This window comes from Ascaphus truei, chromosome 5, assembly GCF_040206685.1.
Source record: "Ascaphus truei isolate aAscTru1 chromosome 5, aAscTru1.hap1, whole genome shotgun sequence".
NCBI classification, from domain to species: Eukaryota; Metazoa; Chordata; class Amphibia; order Anura; family Ascaphidae; genus Ascaphus; species Ascaphus truei.
The window spans coordinates 40,782,071-40,804,069 of record NC_134487.1 but is presented as its reverse complement, the minus strand read 5'-3'; the positions used below and the strand labels follow the sequence as shown (position 1 = coordinate 40,804,069).

General features: G+C 40.5%; 1 protein-coding gene across 2 annotated transcripts in view; it reads right to left on the bottom strand.

The window, feature by feature from the left end:
• Positions 1–16,515: 16,515 nt before the first annotated feature.
• Positions 16,516–21,999, bottom strand: part of BCAP29 (B cell receptor associated protein 29) — a 50,266-nt gene continuing 44,782 nt past the window's right edge. For both annotated transcript variants that reach the window (XM_075599718.1, XM_075599717.1), the window contains exons 8-9: positions 21,843–21,943; positions 16,516–19,922 (exon numbers count right to left, since the gene is read on the bottom strand). In XM_075599718.1, coding sequence (XP_075455833.1) covers positions 19,884–19,922; positions 21,843–21,943 — 140 coding nt within the window. In that variant the 3' untranslated portion in view covers positions 16,516–19,883. The remainder of the gene's footprint in view (positions 19,923–21,842; positions 21,944–21,999) is intronic.

Genomic DNA, 21,999 nt, shown 5'->3' with positions numbered 1-21,999 from the left:
TTGTTTACGTAGTGACGACACGCAACCTTGTATAGGGGGCGTGGGTTTAGTATTTTGTGTATAAATAAGGCCTGTATGCCACCATGTCGTTGGGAGGGTTTTATTTTGAAACTCTCCTCTGCGTGTGCACCGTACATTGCAATAAACTTATTTGTCATTCTGCAAAATATATCCTCAGACATACCGGAAGCTGAGCACCTGAAAAAAACACTCCTCGGTCACTCAAATCTGAGCGCTCGTAAGAATCAAGGTAAAAGGCACCTTTTGAGGAAAGCCTGAGTTTAAAAAGTTGTTTTGAGTTGTGTGTAGAGAGATGTGTTTTGAAGGGTGTCTCAATCTGTGTTGACGGGTTTACCTAGCAGTTTCAAATAAGTTTATTTGTCTGTTCCTGTATCCATTTTAAAGTGTTATAGTTGTTAAGTTTTATTGGGATTAAGGTGAGAGTCCCGTATGTTTTGGTGATGAAGGTGAGTGTTTGTATGCTTAAGGGATTGTTTTTCAGACTGTCCTGGGTTGTGATAAATATTTTTGTTGTCTGAACAGGAAGGATCCCCGATTGTACATTTGCTCTGTTTTGTCATTAATATACCAAGTGAGTTTATTTATGGATATCTGTTTAGAAGGTCTTATCTGTATCCATGTTATAAAAGTATAAGGTTTATCAGGACTGGGTTGGACCCGCTGAAGTAATTCAAGTGTTTTTCTTGGGTATAGTTATGGTGAAAAAATCAGAACAATAACATGCCAAAAGAGTTGTACGCAACCAGCTTGCGCTGATTATTGTATCAGGTGTATTGTACAGGTCAATTAAATGTGATTGTCTGCAGACAAAAATAATAAAGAATGGATACAGAGAACAAGAAGAGACAATATAAATATGTTTTGTTGGCCAATGAAAATACACATGCAAGTTCAATGAAAATACACATGCAAGTCCCAGTGAAAAACATGCCACCCCAATGAAAAAAGTTTGTTTGCAATAAATTACTATGGAAGGAAGCGTGAACCTATGAGCAGCCGCACCGGTTTTCTTATTCGTAAGAATGCGAACGCAAGGGCTCATAGTGAAACCTTCTAACTTTCAGTAATCCCTGTGTGTCTGTGGCAGTATAAATCTTTGGATTTTATGAGGTTTTGGTGGCTAAAGTCAAGCATGGCGTGACCGGCTGGCGGACGCCGCAGAAATCAGTTATGAACGTATAAGCTTTTCCTTCCATTTCCCCACATGCAATAAGTGGTTATAAATCATTTCCTGAAAAACAAATAGGTGGCGCTTTATCCTAATGTGTAGGCAGCCTGTGATATATCCCTGAACCCCAGTCAGGTATTAAACAGTGCAAAAATATATATCAATGGCGCTCTGCACTAATAAATTATAGACATATATTAATAGTAATGAAAATATACAACCAGTGGTGTGGATGTTTCTCCTGGGAATAGATGTTCCACATGTGATGGGAAAACATGTAAGGGAAAAAGATCACAACATAGTGTAATACTGTTAGGCATACATACAAACATATAACATAAGACGGACGCTGAGAACAACAGGTGACCAATTACAAACACATTTAATAAAGCATATCATTAAAAATACATAAAATACATAAAATAGAAACTGTTAGGACTCTCCAACTCAGGTGGGGGTACCTGCTTACCAGAAGTAAGAAGGTTTCAGGCAGTGGATAATTAAGAGTATCCCCTCTATGGATGGCTGCTGCTGCACCGGACTGCTGGGCTCACACGTGTGTTGTATGCCGTGGTGCTTGCTCCCTCTGTTTGTGGCATCCGCCTCTGTGCGCCGTGGACACGGAAGATTCTCGTGTCTGCCGGGGAATGGCAATTCCCTTCTGCTCGGCTGCTGGAAGCGCGCCAAACGGAGCTATTGCAAGCGCGGATGGATATCCGCCCGAATTCGGCAGTCAACGAGCATCTGCTAGCAGGTTCCAAGGGGGACAGGATACACCACCGAGTCTGGAGGACCTCTCAGAGACACCCTACGCGTTTCGAAAGTCTAGCTTTCTTCCTCAGGGGTAAACGTAGTATAAAAAAGTAGTCCCTGTATGTCCCGATATATATAGTCCCGGATTAAAGGTGCAGTACATCAGAATAAACTTGCTCATGCGCAGATGTGTACTTTGGGACTCTCAGCGTCTCGAACAAGAACATTTACACAAAAACAAACATAAAACATAACATAAACTGTTGTTTAATAATATCGATAATGATTCTGAGATTGGGCTGTATATATATATATATTTTTATATATATTTTTTATGTTCCATTGTAATTTTTAGATAGTGTAAATATATTATTATTATTTGATATGTATCATCTGTTCTTTTATGTTTTATGTTTGTTTTTGTGTAAATGTTCTTGTTCGAGACGCTGAGAGTCCCAAAGTACACATCTGCGCATGAGCAAGTTTATTCTGATGTACTGCACCTTTAATCCGGGACTATATATATCGGGACATACAGGGACTACTTTTTTATACTACGTTTACCCCTGAGGAAGAAAGCTAGACTTTCGAAACGCGTAGGGTGTCTCTGAGAGGTCCTCCAGACTCGGTGGTGTATCCTGTCCCCCTTGGAACCTGCTAGCAGATGCTCGTTGACTGCCGAATTCGGGCGGATATCCATCCGCGCTTGCAATAGCTCCGTTTGGCGCGCTTCCAGCAGCCGAGCAGAAGGGAATTGCCATTCCCCGGCAGACACGAGAATCTTCCGTGTCCACGGCGCACAGAGGCGAATGCCACAAACAGAGGGAGCAAGCACCACGGCATACAACACACGTGTGAGCCCAGCAGTCCGGTGCAGCAGCAGCCATCCATAGAGGGGATACTCTTAATTATCCACTGCCTGAAACCTTCTTACTTCTGGTAAGCAGGTACCCCCACCTGAGTTGGAGAGTCCTAACAGTTTCTATTTTATGTATTTTATGTATTTTTAATGATATGCTTTATTAAATGTGTTTGTAATTGGTCACCTGTTGTTCTCAGCGTCCGTCTTATGTTATATGTTTGTATGTATGCCTAACAGTATTACACTATGTTGTGATCTTTTTCCCTTACATGTTTTCCCATCACATGTGGAACATCTATTCCCAGGAGAAACATCCACACCACTGGTTGTATATTTTCATTACTATTAATATATGTCTATAATTTATTAGTGCAGAGCGCCATTGATATATATTTTTGCACTATAAATCATTTCCTGATATAAACTCAAGTTTTGGTGCCGGCAAGTAAAATTGTTGCGCCCTTAATGGAGAGTGGCTAGATGGATTTGATACCCTAATGAATTTTTCCTGAATGATTACCTGTGTGAAAGATAAACCATGCTAAGTATCATGTATGCACAAATCACCATCCAAAAACTTGCAAGTACGTACGAAAGTGAAAACAGAAAAAACTTGCGCTCAATGTGGTCTGTGATAGAAATAGTGACTTAAAAATAAGTTAACAATACAACCCGATAGGTGAGGTTTTATGCTGCTGATCAGTGGGAATGGTTCAAACACCAAGCTACATAGAAACAAAAAGAGAACAGCGCAAAAAAAAACCATTGTGTAGTATATTTAAATAATTTTATAAAATGTGAAGGTGAGTATTGCACGTACATAAAAAAAAAGGGTTAATAGCAAGACATGTTAGGGACATGTTACCACTCGGCAGGCACAGCAGGATGCAGACACCAGGTATTCGACGTCCTCCCTCAAGATGCTGGTATCTGGATTCAGGACTTCCCTGACAAAGTACGAAAGTACGAAACGCGTAGGAGAGGGCGCGTTCCTTCATTTTTTACATATACCCCCATTGCGGCTTTGTACTTGAACATTCGTTTCATTGTGGGACTTGTCCGGGACTTGCTATACCGCTCGATTGCCTATCGCTAAGGAGTGACGCACTAAAGACGCGACCGGCCGAGAGACGCTGCCGGATGACGTCACACGCCAACGTGGACTAACCAGGAAGAGACGCGGCGATCTACCCCTGAAAACAACTGCTGAGAGCTCCGTGAAGGCGCGGGAAGGTTCCCCAACGCTGAGCTGTATACTCTGAATCCAGATACCAGCATCTTGAGGGAGGACGTCGAATACCTGGTGTCTGCATCCTGCTGTGCCTGCCGAGTGGTAACATGTCCCTAACATGTCTTGCTATTAACCCTTTTTTTTTATGTACGTGCAATACTCACCATCACATTTTATAAAATTATTTAAATATACTACACAATGGTTTTTTTTGCGCTGTTCTCTTTTTGTTTCTAAGTACGTACGAAAACATGAATATTATTTGCTCACAATGAAATCAAATGTCTGAAAGAAAGAGAATCAGAATCGCAGCAGCACAGAGCGTGCCCCCACTTTTTTTCTCCAGCGCGAAGAATGTGCTAAGATACGACAGTTAATTCAAAAGCTCCGGAGCATCAGAGTAGTTTTAAATTCAGGTTATTTATGAGAATAAAGAAAGAGAAGGGAACTTTTATTAATTTAGTTGCAGGGTGAAATTGTTGGGTAATAGGGGAGAAATGTTTTTCTTTTATTTGTTCGTTATTTTTGTGATGTTGTTTGGCTGTGTATGAGAGAAGTGTTTTGTATTGTGTGTGTTCTGTATTGTGTAACCAGTAAAAACACATTTCAATTTTATTTCTATAGGATTAGGATATGTTTGGGAATATTTTGTGTTTAAAAATGCGGGTAAAAGCTCATAAGCATTGTTTGAAGTATATATTGTATTGTATGTTTTTATGTATATAACGCTATTAATATGCACAGCGCTTCACAGGAGTGGTGCACGTCGTAATCATATAGGTAGCAAATGGTAAAGGTAAGAGGTCATGAAATAAGTGAACCAGACATAAAAGTAACATTAAGGAAGAGAAGTCCCTGCTCTGAGGAGCTTACAATCTAATTGGTAGGTAGGGAAAGTGTACAGAAACAGTAGGATTTGATTAGAAGCCAGGAGAGGAATTTCAGGAGGGGAAACGCAGAATCAGAGTTTGAAGAGTAGAGTGATTCTGGCAGCAGCGTTTGGGAAAGATAGTAGGGAAGACAGGTGAAAGTCAGGAAGGCTGGATAGCAGGGGATTACAGTTATCAAGATGGGAGAGAATGAGGGTCTGTATCAGAGTTTTTAACAGTTGAGCAACAGAGGAACAGGTTTATCTTTGTGATATTGTGGAGGAAAAAGCGACAGTTATAGAAATGTTTTGAATGAAAGAGGAGAATATGAGAGAGGAGTTGAGGGAGTGACTCCTAAGCAGTGTGCTTGTGCTACTGGATGGAAAATTCAAGATTAATGTGGAAGGAGATAATAGGGTCAGGTTTGGGAGGAAGTATGAGGAACTCTGTTTTTGCCATGTTAAGTTTAAGGCAAAAGAGGGCCTTCCAGGATGAGATAACAGAAGGACATTCAGAAACTTAGGTTTGTATGGCAGGTGTAAGGTCAGGGGTTGAAAAGTAAATGAGGGTGTCATCAGCATAGTGGTGATGTTTAAACCCAAGAGATGTTATTAGGTCACCTAGAGAGAGTGTGTACAGAGAAAAGAGAAGAGTGTGGTCCACAGAGTCAAATGCTGCAGGGAGTAATATGAGCAGAGTGTAATGACCTCTGTCTTGGGCAGCATATAGGTCATCAGTTATTTTAGTGAGAATTGTCTCCGTGGAGGGAGCAGTGCAGAAGTCAGATTGTAGAGGGTTAAGGAGAGAATGGGTGTTGAGAAAATGGAGCAAGCAAGAGAATACAAGACAAGTTCAGTAGTTAAAGTAGAAAGACAGGTAGGGTCAAGCTTGCTATTTTTGAGTCATGGTATAGCTGTTACATGTTTTAAGGAGAATGGAAATGTAGCAGAGTAGAGGGAGAAAGGAGATCAACAGTGATGGTGACACTCTCTTTTGAGACAGTGGAAAAAGAGTCAAGGAAAGCAGGAAGTGAGTAGGAAGCAAAGTAGGATAGGAGGAAACAGAGGGAATGTTCTGGTGTATGGATTCAACGTCTTTCTTAAAATAGTCAGCAAAGTCCTGAGGTAAGATGAAGGAAGAGTTTGTGTGGGTTAGACTTGTGAGTGTTGATTAATGGAGAGAAATAGGTGTGTGTAGCTTGAGAAAGGACAGAATTGCAACAGGATAGCATAAATTTGTAGTGAATGAAGTCAGTGAAACTATGAAAGTTCAAAACAGAAGGCATTAAAAAGAACTGAGTGTAGGGAGATAGCATGAGCGTATGGAGTTATTTGTGTGTTAAGAAGTTATATAAACCTTAGCTTTATAAAAGCCCGTTGGTTAATTTTTGAGAGGCCATAAAAAATGAAGTTCTTAGGGCTCTGGATAAAGCTCCATGTATTTAAACTTTAAGCGAAAGTTTCAATCTAATAATTATTTTCAGGAAGAAGCCATGGTGTGCCGTTATCTTATCTGTTCAGGGTCAATTGGCGAAACGCCCAGAAACAAAATGGCTTGTTGCCCAGGAACAAGTCTTATAAAATAATTTTTTTCTTTAGTCAGATGAATATCCAGAGTATCTTTAGAATTATAAAGCTGACCGTGTGCTCAGCACTGTGCAAAGAGATTATATTAAGCAAGACATTAGTGTGAAGTCTTATACAAAATCATTTGTCTATTAACTGAATATGTGATGTATGTTATAGCTTTTAACCATTTATTTTTTCCAAAGGTGTCCATAAGCAGTGGTTATTGTCAAAAAGTGCTGTGTAATCTAGAATGGGTTTGCCAGGAAGGGGTGAATTTGGGAGTCACCTCTCATTTGTGGGTGTGTCTTGTACATAGGGTTAAATACAGGGGATACATAGTTGCAAAAGCAGTTACATAAGTGAATAAGGTATGCATTATATACAAGGCATTTCAATTTTTAGCAGAATAGTTACAGTGGAGTGTTGGGGTAAAAGCCAGATACGGATTGGCTAGGGAAATTTGTATGGGTAAAATAATTGCTTAATTGGGAGGGAATATTTTTCCATGACAGTGGATAGTATTGGGAGAAGAGAGATTGGCCTGTAGTTTGAGACAGTGTTTTTTTGTCCCCACTTTTGAAGATTGGGACAAACTCTGGCAGTTTCCCAGGTCTTAGGGATATGGCCTGCAGACAGGATAGAATTAATTATGGAAGCAAGTGGTTTTGCAAGGGATGAGGCCCCAAAGTTTCAGGAACTTAGATTGTATCAAAGTCAGGTGCACATTGGCTACTTAGTTTTAATTTGAGGAACATTAATAGGGAATACCTCTGTCTATATGCGGATGCTAAGACAGGAGTAAATACATTGATACAAGAATTTATTCCTAGGTATAAATTATCTCCCTATGAGACACATATGGGATGACTTGTGACTATCAGCAGTCCAAAGGAACGAATTAAGGACCATGTTATTGGTAATAAAACAATAAGTTGTATGCAACTAATACTTTTTTTGAGTCTCTCTAGGCAATGTTGAAAGTGCACCTACTCGAGATGGGGTTAATAGTCACATATTTCCTACGCAAGCATGCTTTTCATCCCAGGTGAAAAGGCCTAAAGTAACCACCAATACAGCAATTAAAGTGGCAGAGTTCTTTCCCTGGATCCAAAGCACCCAAAGCTCGTTCCAGCTCCACCAAACGTTCCAGCGCCACCAAAGACCAAAGTCACCTAAAGCACAGCTGCATCAAGTTAACGTCTTGCCGAGTCAAAACTGTAACCGTTAACCAACGAGGAAAATAAGACACCAGGCTAAGGCCCGGTTTTATCAGAACATTTCATTTTTTCAGAGACTCAATATTTTTATTCTTTAGAGTGTGTTAAGATAGAAATTTAAGGTGTATGTACAATTGAGCCTTGATGGGAGGATTGGTTTTCTGGAAGCGTGGCTTGTGAAAGCTCTTGTATGTGTTTTGGCAGTACTCATCACTCTCTATGTATGTGTCATGTGCAGCAAAACTTTGATCCAGAAGTGTGTTGCACCTCCACCGAAAGGAGGGGGTCACCCAGGGGCGTGTGTCAGCCACAAGGAAAGGATCATAAGTCAGCCATGTTGACCATCGCAGACATTGTCTGTTCTGATATTCTGAGTGAATGATGTATATAATGCGTGCAGGGGTGAGGATCATGCATTTCGCTTCCACAGATACCAAACCCCCTCAATTCTCAGTAATAGAATGTTGTGATGATTCTGAAAATATATGATGATAGAGATAGATGCCATTTCCTTTATCTAGCAACTGCATATCCAAAGAAAGGTTGCTTGCATAAAATAAGGTTTTTAGTATTATGTGTATAATTTCTGTATTTTTCCAATTTTTTTAAGGGAACCTCTTTAAAGGGTGTATCACACACTAGGAACAAGAATCAATTCATGGGTGAAGTGTCTCCACCAACCAATGAAACCTCTGTAAAAATGTATGTTTAGTCAGATAACAATTTACAGGAAGAATGTAGCCTTAATTTTGCAGTTTTTAATTTCATCATTAAACCAAGAACAGGTTCAGATTAGGCTTATGGCCTTACCAAACAGAATTGCTTTAGACTATGTTTTAGCTTCAAAAGGAGGGGTATGTGTTTTGATTAAAGAACAATGTTGTGTTTTCATTCAAGATCAGAGTGGTAATGTGTAGCATGAACTAGATAAAATAGAAGAGATTCAAAAGCGGCTTAGACAGGAAGATGGGATGGAATGGGACCCTCTGGGGTTAGGTGAATGGCTTAAATCACTTGGAGCAAATTTTTTGAATGTTTTGGTGTGTTTGGGGGTGTTACTTGTTGTCATATATGTGTGTGTCACGTGTTGCAAAGGTATGATCCACAAGTGTGCGACCCCCTCCCCCAATCTGATGCCACTTTGCAGATGCCAGAAACAGCAGTCCCTTGAAGAAAGAAGATGCCGACCACAGTTATTCAACTCCAAAAGACATATTGGCCGCAGCGCCTTACGAGACTATGACAGTGAAGGGCATGCGCCCTTGTCCTCTGAGTTATCCCTGGACTATCATCATAAACTTAAGTCTCAAAAGCTATGTTTTAAGAATAAAAAAAGGAGGGAGTGACAAAGTGAGAATATGACGTAAGGGGGAGGTCTGACATAACCGCACTGGGATCTAAGCAACCATTTTAAGTCAGCATCCATCTTAGGTTTTGTCTGAGTGAACGGGTTATGAGATGAACGGTTTGAAAGGGATTTTTGCTTTCAATTTTAAAGTGATAATAAACCAAGCAGCTAACTGAAAAAACCTTGAGAATGAGTGCTAAGTGCCAATGTTATGAAAATACGAGACTGATAGGCACTGTCTCTCATTCCGAGGGGGTGGGGGGGGCATGAAGTTCTGTATGTAGAGAAAAGGTCAACGGCTTGTATAAGGAATATTGCTGAATCATTTCATTTAGGCATCCCATAATAATGCTTTAACTCAATGTGTTCATATTCATATTTTGTTTACGTAGTGATGACACGCAACCTTGTATAGGGGGCGTGGGTTTAGTATTTTGTGTATAAATAAGGCCTGTATGCCACCATGTCGTTGGGAGGGTTTTATTTTGAAACTCTCCTCTGCGTGTGCACCGTACACTGCAATAAACTTATTTGTCATTCTGCAAAATATATCCTCAGACTTGTGTTTTTTATTCACAACTTTCTCAATAGTATTTTACAGCAGTGTATCTCTGAAATAGAATTAAATAGAAATTGCCCTGTTAAATCAATTGCGATAGGGAAAAATAAACGACTTCAGTACTAGGTGATACCTTTTCTATTTGGACTGTGTAGAGGCGATAGTAAATATACAGATAGGGCAATGAATGGGCGAAAGGGATGGTAAGAAATGTGGAGAGCATGTAACGACCATACATCCATCAGCACTGTGAAGGCGGCTGGGCGTGCGAGGAAAAGGGAATATGTTGTAACATTAACAGAGGCAGGGAGAAACGTTACAAAAAAATGAGGAGTATAAGAAATCCCATATCAGTATTAAGTCCAATTTTTTTGTATCATTTTGAGTTTGCATTAACTCCCTCAAGGGTGGGGTTGTATGTAGCCACCAGTGGTATGCATGTGGTTGCTACTTTCTTTTGTATTGGAGCAGGTGTTCTCGTGGGCGCTTTTGCTGCAGATGTGATTGTTGTGGCAATAATCTTTGGCTTGTATCCCTTCGGTCTGAATGATTCAGAGTTGTGAGGTGTCTGTTCCTATCTTTAGTGTCAGAGCATATTCAGTGATATCTTATAGCCTAGATGTGTACTGTATGATGCCTTGCTTTGTATGAGTGAGATTGAAGCTGGAGTTATGGAGGTAACTACATCTGTCTATGGATTTCTTGTATACAGATGTGTGTAGTTTGCCATTCTTCAGTGTTGTATCCAGAAAGTTCACTAAGTTTGCCAATGGAATGGTTTCATTCCTACCTATCAGGTAGATCCCAACATGTGTCCATCTCAGGCTCTGACTCCAACCCCTTGGGTATCACCCGCTGTGTCCCGCAAGGCTCTGTTCTGGGGCCCCTACTTTTCTCAGTGTTCATCAATGATCTTCCTACAGCTTGTAAGGGACTTTCAATACACATGTATGCGTATGATACAATCCTATATGCACATAGCTCTAGCCTCTCCAACCTTGGACACTTACTTCAATCTGACTTTTTGAGACTTGAAAAATGGATTTCCCAAAACAAATTGTTTTTAGACACTAACAAGACTGTAACAATGGTATTTGGACCAAGGCTACAGTTTTAAAGCTTCCAATAAATGTGCTCCAGATCAAAACCAACGCTAATACCACCCTAGCCCATGTTACTAGTTTTAAATATTTGGGCATATGGTTTGACTCCCATTTTACATTTGGGTTACACATTGATACCCTGATTCCAAAATCTATGCCAAACTATGTGTACTTTATAGGAACAAATCCTCCCTTAGTCTGCTGGTCAGAAAGCGTATCACACAGCAGATGCTAATGCCAATTATTGACTATGGAGACATAGAATATGGCTCGGCACCCCAAACCCACCTTAGCAAACTTGACACCTTCTACAATTCAATATGCCGTGTTGTTCGCCAATGCAACTACAACACACATCTCTGCAAGATGCTCAAATAACTAGATTGGTCATCACTCGAGTCTAGGCACAAAGTTCACCTTTCCTGTCTTGCCTTCAAATACTTTCTGGAGCAAGCTACCCGTTTATTTAAACAAGCTCCTCACCCTTACCACATCAGGCACTTATCATCTAAGAATAGGTGATAGTGCGCAGCTAATATCTAGTAAACAACAAATAGTGAACAGTGCACCGTGATAATAGAAACAATATTGTAAACCTTATATGTGGATCTGACACTAAACGCGGGTCTGCAGCCTTTCTTGGGGGTGGCTCGACACCCCAGGAACTATACAAAAAACAAAAGAACAGGGCGCACAATGCACATAGTGAAGTATAGTTAAAAATGTGACTTTATGATTAAAAGTAAATAGTTCTGCGTACATCAAGATAAATTACACAAGCAGTTGGTATATAGGTTTACCACACCAGGAGATGACAATGAGCGACACCCTTGGATGGATCTCAGCATGGGATGGATCTGCAGTCGTCTCGTCTGCTCTTTACAGCGTTCTCAGTCTTGGGGTGGTGGATGGGTAAGTCCCTGGTAGAGAAACCCCAAAGCACACAGCTCACAGGCGGGTAGGGAAGCCGCAGGAATCAACGTCCATAGGGTTAGCACGCCGTTTGCCGCCACTCCTCGTCGGGCGCTCGGCGGTGACGTCACGAGTCGCTCCTCGACTTCCGCAGTGTTTCTCCTGGAACGCACAGCGTGCGTGTCATTCAGGTTGTTCTCAGCAGCGGGGAGGGATGTAACGCTATGAAGGCAGCTTACTAACAGTGCTCTAAACCACACATGAAAGGGGGGAAACGAGCATAGACACCTCTCTCTTCCAACGCGTTTCGTAACACTAGGTTACTTCTTCAGGGAATGTATGGGATGTATGGCATACATTCCCTGAAGAAGTAACCTAGTGTTACGAAACGCGTTGGAAGAGAGAGGTGTCTATGCTCGTTTCCCCCCTTTCATGTGTGGTTTAGAGCACTGTTAGTAAGCTGCCTTCATAGCGTTACATCCCTCCCCGCTGCTGAGAACAACCTGAATGACACGCACGCTGTGCGTTCCAGGAGAAACACTGCGGAAGTCGAGGAGCGACTCGTGACGTCACCGCCGAGCGCCCGACGAGGAGTGGCGGCAAACGGCGTGCTAACCCTATGGACGTTGATTCCTGCGGCTTCCCTACCCGCCTGTGAGCTGTGTGCTTTGGGGTTTCTCTACCAGGGACTTACCCATCCACCACCCCAAGACGGAGAACGCTGTAAAGAGCAGACGAGACGACTGCAGATCCATCCCATGCTGAGATCCATCCAAGGGTGTCGCTCATTGTCATCTCCTGGTGTGGTAAACCTATATACCAACTGCTTGTGTAATTTATCTTGATGTACGCAGAACTATTTACTTTTAATCATAAAGTCACATTTTTAACTATCCTTCACTATGTGCGTTGTGCGCCCTGTTCTTTTGTTTTTTTGTATACTTATCATCTAAGATCTGACTCCAAAAGACTGTTCATGGTCCCAAGGCTCAACAAAGTATCCGGCCGCTCCTCCTTCTCTTACCGTTCACCTCACAATTGGAACAATCTACCAGAGACACAGCCGCCACCAGTCTAAGTTCTTTCAAAACTGAAGCCGTCTCTCATTTTAATCTGGTCTGTAACTGTTACATATGCCTATAACATATTATCTCTTAAAGTGCATGCAATGTATTTATATATAATGTATAACCCTGCTCACTTAATGTAACCATGTATTTGTCATCATAACTCTGTGCCCAGGACATACTTGAAAACGAGAGGTAACGCAATGTATTACTTCCTGGTAAAACATTTTATAAATAATCTATTTTGCACTTAATTGATGGATGGAATGAATTGAAGGACTCGTGAAATGGTTTTAATTTTCTTCACCCTTTGTTCGTACTATAAACAGATCAATGTATCTGTAATATTTTTTTCTTTTCTCTTTCTCCATTGGCGATACGTCCCCCGCTCCCCTTATTTTTTGGGTTCCGATTGTGGAGATTTGAAATGTATCCTGTTTCAGGGTTCTGAGTGGAGGTGTATATTTCCATAATTTGATCTGAACCTACCTATTACTGCCATTGGGGTTCATATATTCACATATTTGCTAGTGATTTGTCACAATTATCATGTTTGTTATATTTTAGACATGATATATTTGTGTTTTATAATGAATGCACTTTTAATCACTTTAAAATATGTATTTAAATGATTCACTGCATTAGTGTTGAGCGCCACACTTTTTCTCTGTTTATATCTGTAATATTTGTAAGGTTTGTGGAGGCAAGTGGTTAGGAATCACTGTTCAAGATTGGCCATAAAAAGATTGGCCCATTGCAGTCAGCATTAGTTGCAAGTACATTTCCTTGATGAAGCTGAAATAGTTGTGTGAGAGGATTTATTTTATCAGGTTGGTAAGTACTTCAGCACTCTATTGCTGATTGAGGCGAGATGTTGCAAGGAATTGAAAGCATGCCTCACTCAGTGCCATCCTTGTGGGGGATGTTACTGTCCAGGGATTCTACATCCATGGTAACGAATGTGTTTGATGCCACGTTCATTGAGGAAATCTGTGTTATCTTGTATGAAGATTCTCCAGGTCAGCAGAATCTTTGTAGACCCTCATATGAAGAAACACAAATGCAAGGATATAGTGCATTAACATTTACTTTAAGATAACAAACAACAGAGGGAATGGTAACACACTCACACGCTCCCCGCTGGTAAGTAAACAAGAAGTGACTTTGGGCGCACTTCAACCCTTCTCCTTAGATAACAGCACCCGATGCGACCGCTCCACTTCTCAGTCAGGAACAGACAGCGATTGCCTCTGCCAGCGTCTCTCACCTGCAGTGGGGGCACTCCGCCGCGTCACGGCCGTCTCAGCAGTCTCCTTATAATCAGGGCTTCTCAGGAGATTGGGTATAATGGCCTCAAAGCATCAAAAAAGGCCCAACATGTTTCGTCCCACCGGACTTCCTCTGGAAGGCCTATCAGCCTTGAGAAAGCGCGCATGCGCGAAACGGTAGTCAGCGGAGGCTGATCACATTGCAACAGCTCTTATCACGTCGAGCTCGGAGCATTACTTCACGCATATATATTTATAATTATATCAGTAAATGGCTGCGATTGTGGTTAGTGATTTCTGAACACACAGACTTATACCTGATCTGCTGTGAGGAGCTCGATCTAGCAGGACATTATACAGAGCTTGCAACTGACCTACTATATCGGGTGCACCCGGAACCACTGCCTTATTATACAAGCAGTGTGTGGTCTGGATGCACATCTGATATCCTATCCTGATACTTATCTTGGATTTTTAAAGTGTTAATGCCTGCATCAACCAGGGTCTTTTGGTGTATTTGCCTAGTATAATCACCCTTATATAGTTAGGGGTTATATTACCTACTAGCACACACTAGATCTGTAGCCAACAGACAAATTTATTGCATGAAAACAGCTTTTGATTTGGTGGGGATATACCCCTTTTATCTTGGCAATTACCCTCCAGTATACTATTATGGAGGTATGATAGAGTGTCAACATACCTATATATACACATCATTATAGGGTGATATAGGATTGTGTGCTACGTCTGGACATATGCTACCATACTATATACTCCGGGGATAGCAGGTTATGACAGGGTTATACAGTCACTTTAGTCTCATTTATGTACACCCTTTTATTTTAATAAATATATTAATAAAGTATTTTTAACCATTACAATTTCCAACCACCACTATCTACCTAATTTGAGTTACAGAGTGCTACCAGCTGAGTACTTTTTCTTTTGTGTATTATTAGTATATTTCTCAGCACAGCACCATTACTCATCTACTTATTTAAAATTACCATTAGCGGAGCAGAGGTTCCCATCCCTTTCCCCACCTGTATACTATCTAAGGAGAAGGGTTGAAGTGCGCCCGAAGTCACTTCTTGTTTACTTACCAGAGGGGAGAGTGTGAGTGTGTTACCATCCCCTCTGTGTTGTTTGTTATCTTAAAGTAAGTGTTAATGCACTATATCCTTGCATTTGTGTTTCTTCATATGAGGGTCTACAAGAGTCTGCTGACCTGGAGAATCTTCTACTTGGAGTTACAGTATTACAGTATTGTGTTTTTCAGTGCTAACTAACACTCGGTTCATTTGCACATATTAACCGTTTTATCACTTTGCGCCATGAACACTGTTTTGTTTAGGTTTTTTTAATTTGCGGTTTTGGGGAAAACCGCTGGTGTTTAGGCTGCAGCTTGAGTATATCACAATATTTGTTGCGCTTTATTATAGTTTTTTTCACTATCCTGTATGAAGTTCGTGACTAGTGGTTTGAGGATATTATCTACTAGGCTTGATATTGGTTCAGTGAGTGTATCCTATTATAATTGGTCTGTTGGGATGTCTTGGATGGTGGATTTGGGGAAGCATGTAGAAGATACCAACTCCTGAGTTTTGGGGTATTCATACTCCAATTCTGGTTGCAGCTGATTAGGGAATGATTGAATAATATTCCCGAGTTCCTTAATTAGAAATATTAAATGATACAAGTAATTAGGATGAAAACGTAAAAGGCAAAGGCAGACGCTTGAAAAATGTATGTTAACTTCGTAAGAACAGGGACCTTGAAGCAGGTGAATCTGGTTTGAATCAATGTGACAGGCATCCTTGTGACCTTGAGCAAGTCACTTCCCCCTCTCTGTGCCTTAGGCACCAACACTTCATTTATATTATTTGGAGATTACCATGATGGGGTTAGCAGGTTTGAATCATGCTTTGATCAAAAGATGCAACCACATGACTCCTTTGTTATTGGACTTGGGTTCTAAATGTAGAACGTTCTCTAGTATATTGCAAGCTAATTTGACAGGAGCTCCGGAATTTTATTTTTGTGTCCCATAAATAGAAGGTCAATCTTTTTACCAGCTGCATACTTCATAAAGGGAGGAGCGCAGGTATTATGCATTTGTTTACCATCATTTGATTGTAAGCTCGTCAGGGCATGTGCAGCACTGAACTTAAAATATTGCAGGCACAGTTTTCAGTGCTATACAAAAATGTTCTATGTAAAAAGATGCAAAGGGAGCGAGACTGGGGAAAACGTAGCAAGGATATTTGAGAGACACATGATGGGAGCTTCACTAAGCCCTATTGTGGTATATTGCACTCTGATCCCAGTTAACTGCCATTCAATTCAAAGGCAGTTAATGCAGGATCACAGGGTGCTTACCCCCCATCAGCGCTTAGTGTATCCTGGTGAATGAGCCTTACAGAATTCTTCCCACAAATGGAAGAGTACTCCCCAAAGTGGAAACATTGCAAAAGGATGCATCACATGTAAAGGGAATTGATTATTTTCCTCAATAGCCCAAAAGTAACGTTTCATGTCAATAATAAAAAGAATGTTAAGTACATCACACAGTAGCAAAATACCCTTTATTGGCATATAAACAGAAAAAAAAATGGCTTCATAGTGGAAACTTCATAGACATAACATAACTACAGTAGACAGCCTGATCAACGAAGAGTTTGAAAATGTGTGTTCACGGTTAGTTAACATTTTACAGGTACATTCACTCCTTCAAACATGCTAAATTCATTTTTCGAAACCTTGCTTGTACCTTATGTTCACTTAGACCTCCAAGCAGTATGCAGAGAAGTGGTGTTTCCAACGCTGAACAAGAGTTCAACTTCATTCAAATTAATAGGACAACAGACTTCACCAACACACTGAAGACGGCTTCCGAGCATATTTAAAAAGGATCTTAGTCATCTCTTTTTATAGCAATATTTAGCCTTCTGAGACGGTGGCTTCACAGCTTAACTATAACTGCTGCTACCCATCACCCACACAAAATCTTGTCGCCTCTTTTACAAAAAATAACACACAGCAACTGGACAAAGGATTTTAAAATGTGGGTACTGTAGAATCATCCATCCAAAAAATTAATTTGAAAAAGGAAATATATATATATATATATCAAATGGACTCTCGTATTCCCCCCCCCCCCCAAACTGTCGATCCCTCTCCCCCCTCTCGGTCACTCTCCCCCCCTCCCGGAGCCTCCCTCCTCTCCCCCCCTCCCAGAGCAGAGGCAGCCTGCGAAACGGGCACCAGAGGAGGGGGTGGGGGGCGCTATGCACGGCTGCACAGACAGGGTAGCCGCCTCCCTTCCCTTCCCTTAGCCGCCTCCCTCCCCGTAGCCGCCTCCCTTCCCTCATTGGCTGACTGCTGCACCACGTGACGAGTCAGCGCTTCTGATCACCTGAAGCTTGCAGCATCGGCCGGCTGACGCGTCACAGCACGCAGTCAGCCCCGTCTGAAGGAGCCAGCGGGGATCTCCAGACTGGAGGAAAGGAGCTGGTGGCCCGCTGCTGCGCGCGCCGCCGGACGCAGCGGGACCAAAGCCTTAGACAGGTCTGCAACCCTGCCTTTGTGTGCTCATTTGCATATCATTTCCCAGAATCCCTTGCTGCAGTGGGAGCACTGCATGCTAAGTGATAATGGTTGAAAGGCAGGGTTGCAGACCTGTCTAAGACATGTGAATGTGCTCACGAGATATAGATATATATATATATAAAATAAAACAAATCACATGTATCACAGTCCCAAAACAAAAAGCGCCAGATTAGAGAGAATAAACTTTCCTTCCAATAGGATTTATTTTTCTCCCCCAGTAAAACAATTGCTTTTTTTTTTTGCTCCAGTTTTACAACGGTGAGACTATTTAATAGCAAAGAAAGTGCAGCAATGCCACCTGTACAATGTGCACACTGGTATTTATAGTCTTTGAAAATGCCAAATGCACCTTCAGAAAACAAACAGCCATGCACTTTAAACCTACACTGTAAAAATATGTTGTAGGTTAGTGGTTTGTATAACAATTTTGTTTATCTGAACAGTTGCCAAGTGCAATATCTCTGCTCTGTAGCTGCCAGAAAGTAAACATGCACTGTCAGTGCAAGAGCAGAAGACAGACATGGGACCATATTTACGCAGTAGTGATCGGGCACAAGGCATCGATTTATTGAAATGTAGCCAAGATAAATGTTGATTAGTAGCTATTATATGATTTCTGCAAACTGTTTCTAATAATGCTTTTCCAGACATGTTGCGGGGAGGTGTGTGTGTGTGTATGTATATATACACACCACTTGAATGAATTTGGAAAATAGTCTTATGTAGAGCCAAAATCCCCATCTGAGTGGATGTTACTTCAATAAACAAAGTGGGACCTAAGAGAAAGTGTACATGAAAGTTACTTTTGTAAAGATTCAAGAAGTGGGTTTTCCATGTACCCAACAAGTAAAATCTATTCTTTTGTATGTTCCAATTATACAGGATTCTGTAAACGCCGCATGGTCCTTTACTGCTTGTGTTGGAAATAAAATGGATATCCCATTAAACAATTCCCTTTAAATGGACACACCGTTGTGGTTCTTCAAAAGACAGCTTTGAGTCTCGATCTTCATTCTTAGAGCTTTGAATCTACTCTACTTTTCGCCTTGTTAACTTAGGTGAAGAAAGTAATATTTTGGGACTTGCCAAATGACTGTTTGCATGTCACGGTTATAGTAAGTATGCAGTTTGATGGAGTGAAATGTTCCGAATAAACCAACATGTAAATGTTCTGTCTTTTTACAGAAGGTCTTTCACATACCGACCTCGGGACCTGTCTTGCTAAAACATTGTCAATAGCTGCTAGAAGGCCATTCCATTTACAGCATACATATCATTCACCCTGGCTGTAAACATGTGTGCAAGTATATATATTTTTTAAAAATCATTAAACCACTTTCAATTAAAGAGATAAATAAAAACCACACACAAAGATCTGTCAAGAGAAATAAACATTTTTGGTAAGCAAGAGAAAAAGTATTCAGTGCAAACATGCATGCAAAAACATCTCAAACATGAGAAACCTGGATATATTTGTAAATTACAAAAATAGGACATTTTAACAAGATGCTAGAATATAGATCTAATTTCTTTCAGCCTATAAAATAAGCAACCCCCCCCCCCCAAAAAAAATTGTCAAAAGTGTGATAAATACTTTGAGAGTAGGCATTTTACCCGTTTGATGCCAAAAAGATGCTAAATTCAGGCAGCAATATGTTTTTGTTTTTTCCTGTTGGCAACTGTGTAATTCACTGTAGTATCATAATCAAGGTCATTAGCGGCCATTCATTCACAACAGATAATGACTATTACACTTGAATGAGTTTATAGCAGGGGTGGCCAACTCCAGTCCTGAAGGGCCACCAACAGGTCAGGATATCCCTGCTTCAGCACTGGTGGGTCAATCAGTGGGTTAGTCAGAATGATTCACCACCTGTGCTAAAACAGGGATATCCTGAAAACCTGTCCTGTTAGTGGCCCTTGAGGACTGGTTTATAACTATGAGAAGCCACCGATAAAACTTCAATACACTGCACTATTCCTTTTCAAATCAGGATAACTGTAAATATGGTACAAAAATATTGACTTGTATACAACAAAAACAACTTAAAATCATCCTGTACCTAAACTATTGCAGTAATATCATTTTATGCCTTATTCTTTATTTTAAACAAAATAAGGTACACAGTTGAGCTAGATTTTACAGCTAAAATATGCAGCATTTGCAGTACCGACAGCATCAGGAAGACACAGCACAGTGTTTTCACTGCACAGAAAGCGGTGACCGCCAGAAAATATCGAACCAGTGCTTCTCCTGTCTGGAAACTATTACTAAACCTTGCAAAGTCTTCAAGCCCATGGAATTTCACGTAGTCGCTATTGCAATTACTCGTCTTTCTTGTCATGTTTTCCATCCGTGATATTCTAAACAAAGCAAATCACACCCAAGAAAACATTAGAATATGAGAAAAATACTCGATTAGGTGAGAGAACAAAAAACATTTTTTTTATCAAGGCCTCAGAAATGCTACAATCCAGGCACATTACCCACAAAAGTTGTGTACAGAAGGGTTTCAAATCACGTAACTTATAAAATAAACCCAGTTAAACCACAACCAGCGTGACCTGCGTGGTATCTCGGGAAGCAGCGGGGTCCCAGGAGCCAAAATTAAAGTGGTTCAGCTCCGGTGACCCCTCACCCAGTTTAATACCTAATACAAAAACAAAAGGGAAATAAACCCTAGGCAGAAATGTGCTTTTAATGTTTTTTTTGTATATAAAATATTGTGGACTGTGCATATTAAAGCACCAATCCGGTCGATTGTGCTTATTTTATTTACATATAACTCACCCCCATGAGGCCTCCAGAGCTGAACTGTGCTACTTTTAGCTCTGAGGTTCCTGAGAGATATACTGTACTGGTTTACTTGGCGATGTTTTTCCTGGACATTAAACTTGGCCGCCCAATAGAGAGCTGCAAAGTCATTCCTCCGACTTTGCGACTTCCTATTGGCCAGCGGAATCTGATGGACATTTTGACTTCCCTAAAGGGAGAAAAAACACCGGCAACTACACTGGATAAGCATCTCAAGAGAACCAGGGGGCCCCATGAACCTAAAAATAGGTTCAATTCTATAGGACGCCTGGCCTCGAATTCTGACAAAAAAAATAAAAAATACTTTGTGTATAGAAAAAAAAGGGCAAATTTATATATTTAAAACGGTTTTATTTTTATAAAGTGTTTTGATAAAGTTATGTTTGTACTGTGTGTTTTCAAAAGCAGTTAAGAGCAAGGTCACCAAATAACTCACAGGTGCATTTAGATGGCCCCAAAAAAACATTTTCTTGCACAAACTCAGTAGTTTACATTTTAATTGGAATCATACGTTTTAATATGACATTTTCCAGTAGTTTTCATTTTTTTTTTTTTTTTGGAGAAACACTGGGTAGAATTTTTTTTTATCTTTCTTTGCAGGGACTTTAAAAACGGTATATTGTGATTCTCTACAACATGCTTCTTAACTCAGCCCTGATCACTGCAACTTACAATTCGCAGCTGCATTCTTTTTCAGTTAAGAACGTCTTAGTGGTTAAGATCTAACAGTGTGTTTTAGACATTCAATCCCAGGAGTGGCCAACTGCAGTCCTCAAGGGCCACCAACAGGTCAGGTTTTACGATATTCCTTCTCCAGCACAGGTGGCTCAATACTGATTTAGCCCCCTGTGCTGAAGCAGATATCCTGAAAACCTGGCCTGTTGTTGGCCCTTGCGGACCAAGTTGGCCACTCCTGGGTTAAATTATAAAACAAATATGAGCATGCAACTAAAGCTATACTTTATTACAAAGCAATACATATTTCAAAGTGCGAGTGTCCCATTAGCAATGTGGACTTTTACATATTGATTTTTTTTTTCTGCCCGTGGGACTATATTCTAAATACTGTATCTAATTTACATAAATACTGTATCTGCCTCTTATTTGGTTATTATTTAAAAAAATATCAGACTAAGAAAGATATAATAATTTGTCAATTAAAATTGTATGCTTCCAACCTCAGTTCAAAACAATAGTTTAGAGTTCTTTATTTCTTGCAATAAGTGTGAGTATATTTACCTCTGACCTCGGTTCAGTTTGACATCAGTCCTGTTATGTATTTGGAACTCTTTAATTGCCACTGGATTATGCTGCTTTTAGAATTGTAGCCAACACAGTGTATATTTGTCGTCATTTCCGGAACGCCAGTTTTGAGTCTGGTTACGGTATAGATCACTACACATTGTGTCGCCCATTTGTTTTACTAGTGTAGTTTCTAATAAAATGTAGTTAAAAAATCATCTACGTACCTGCAGCAGTTCATGCTCTCTGATGAGACGATCATATTCCCTGGTGAGGCCATCAGACTGTTTCTTTAGAGCACTTATTTCCTTTTGCGATTTGGAAAAAGCTGGAATATGAATATTTATTTATTTACCAACAACTCCTAACACTACAAATTTGTAC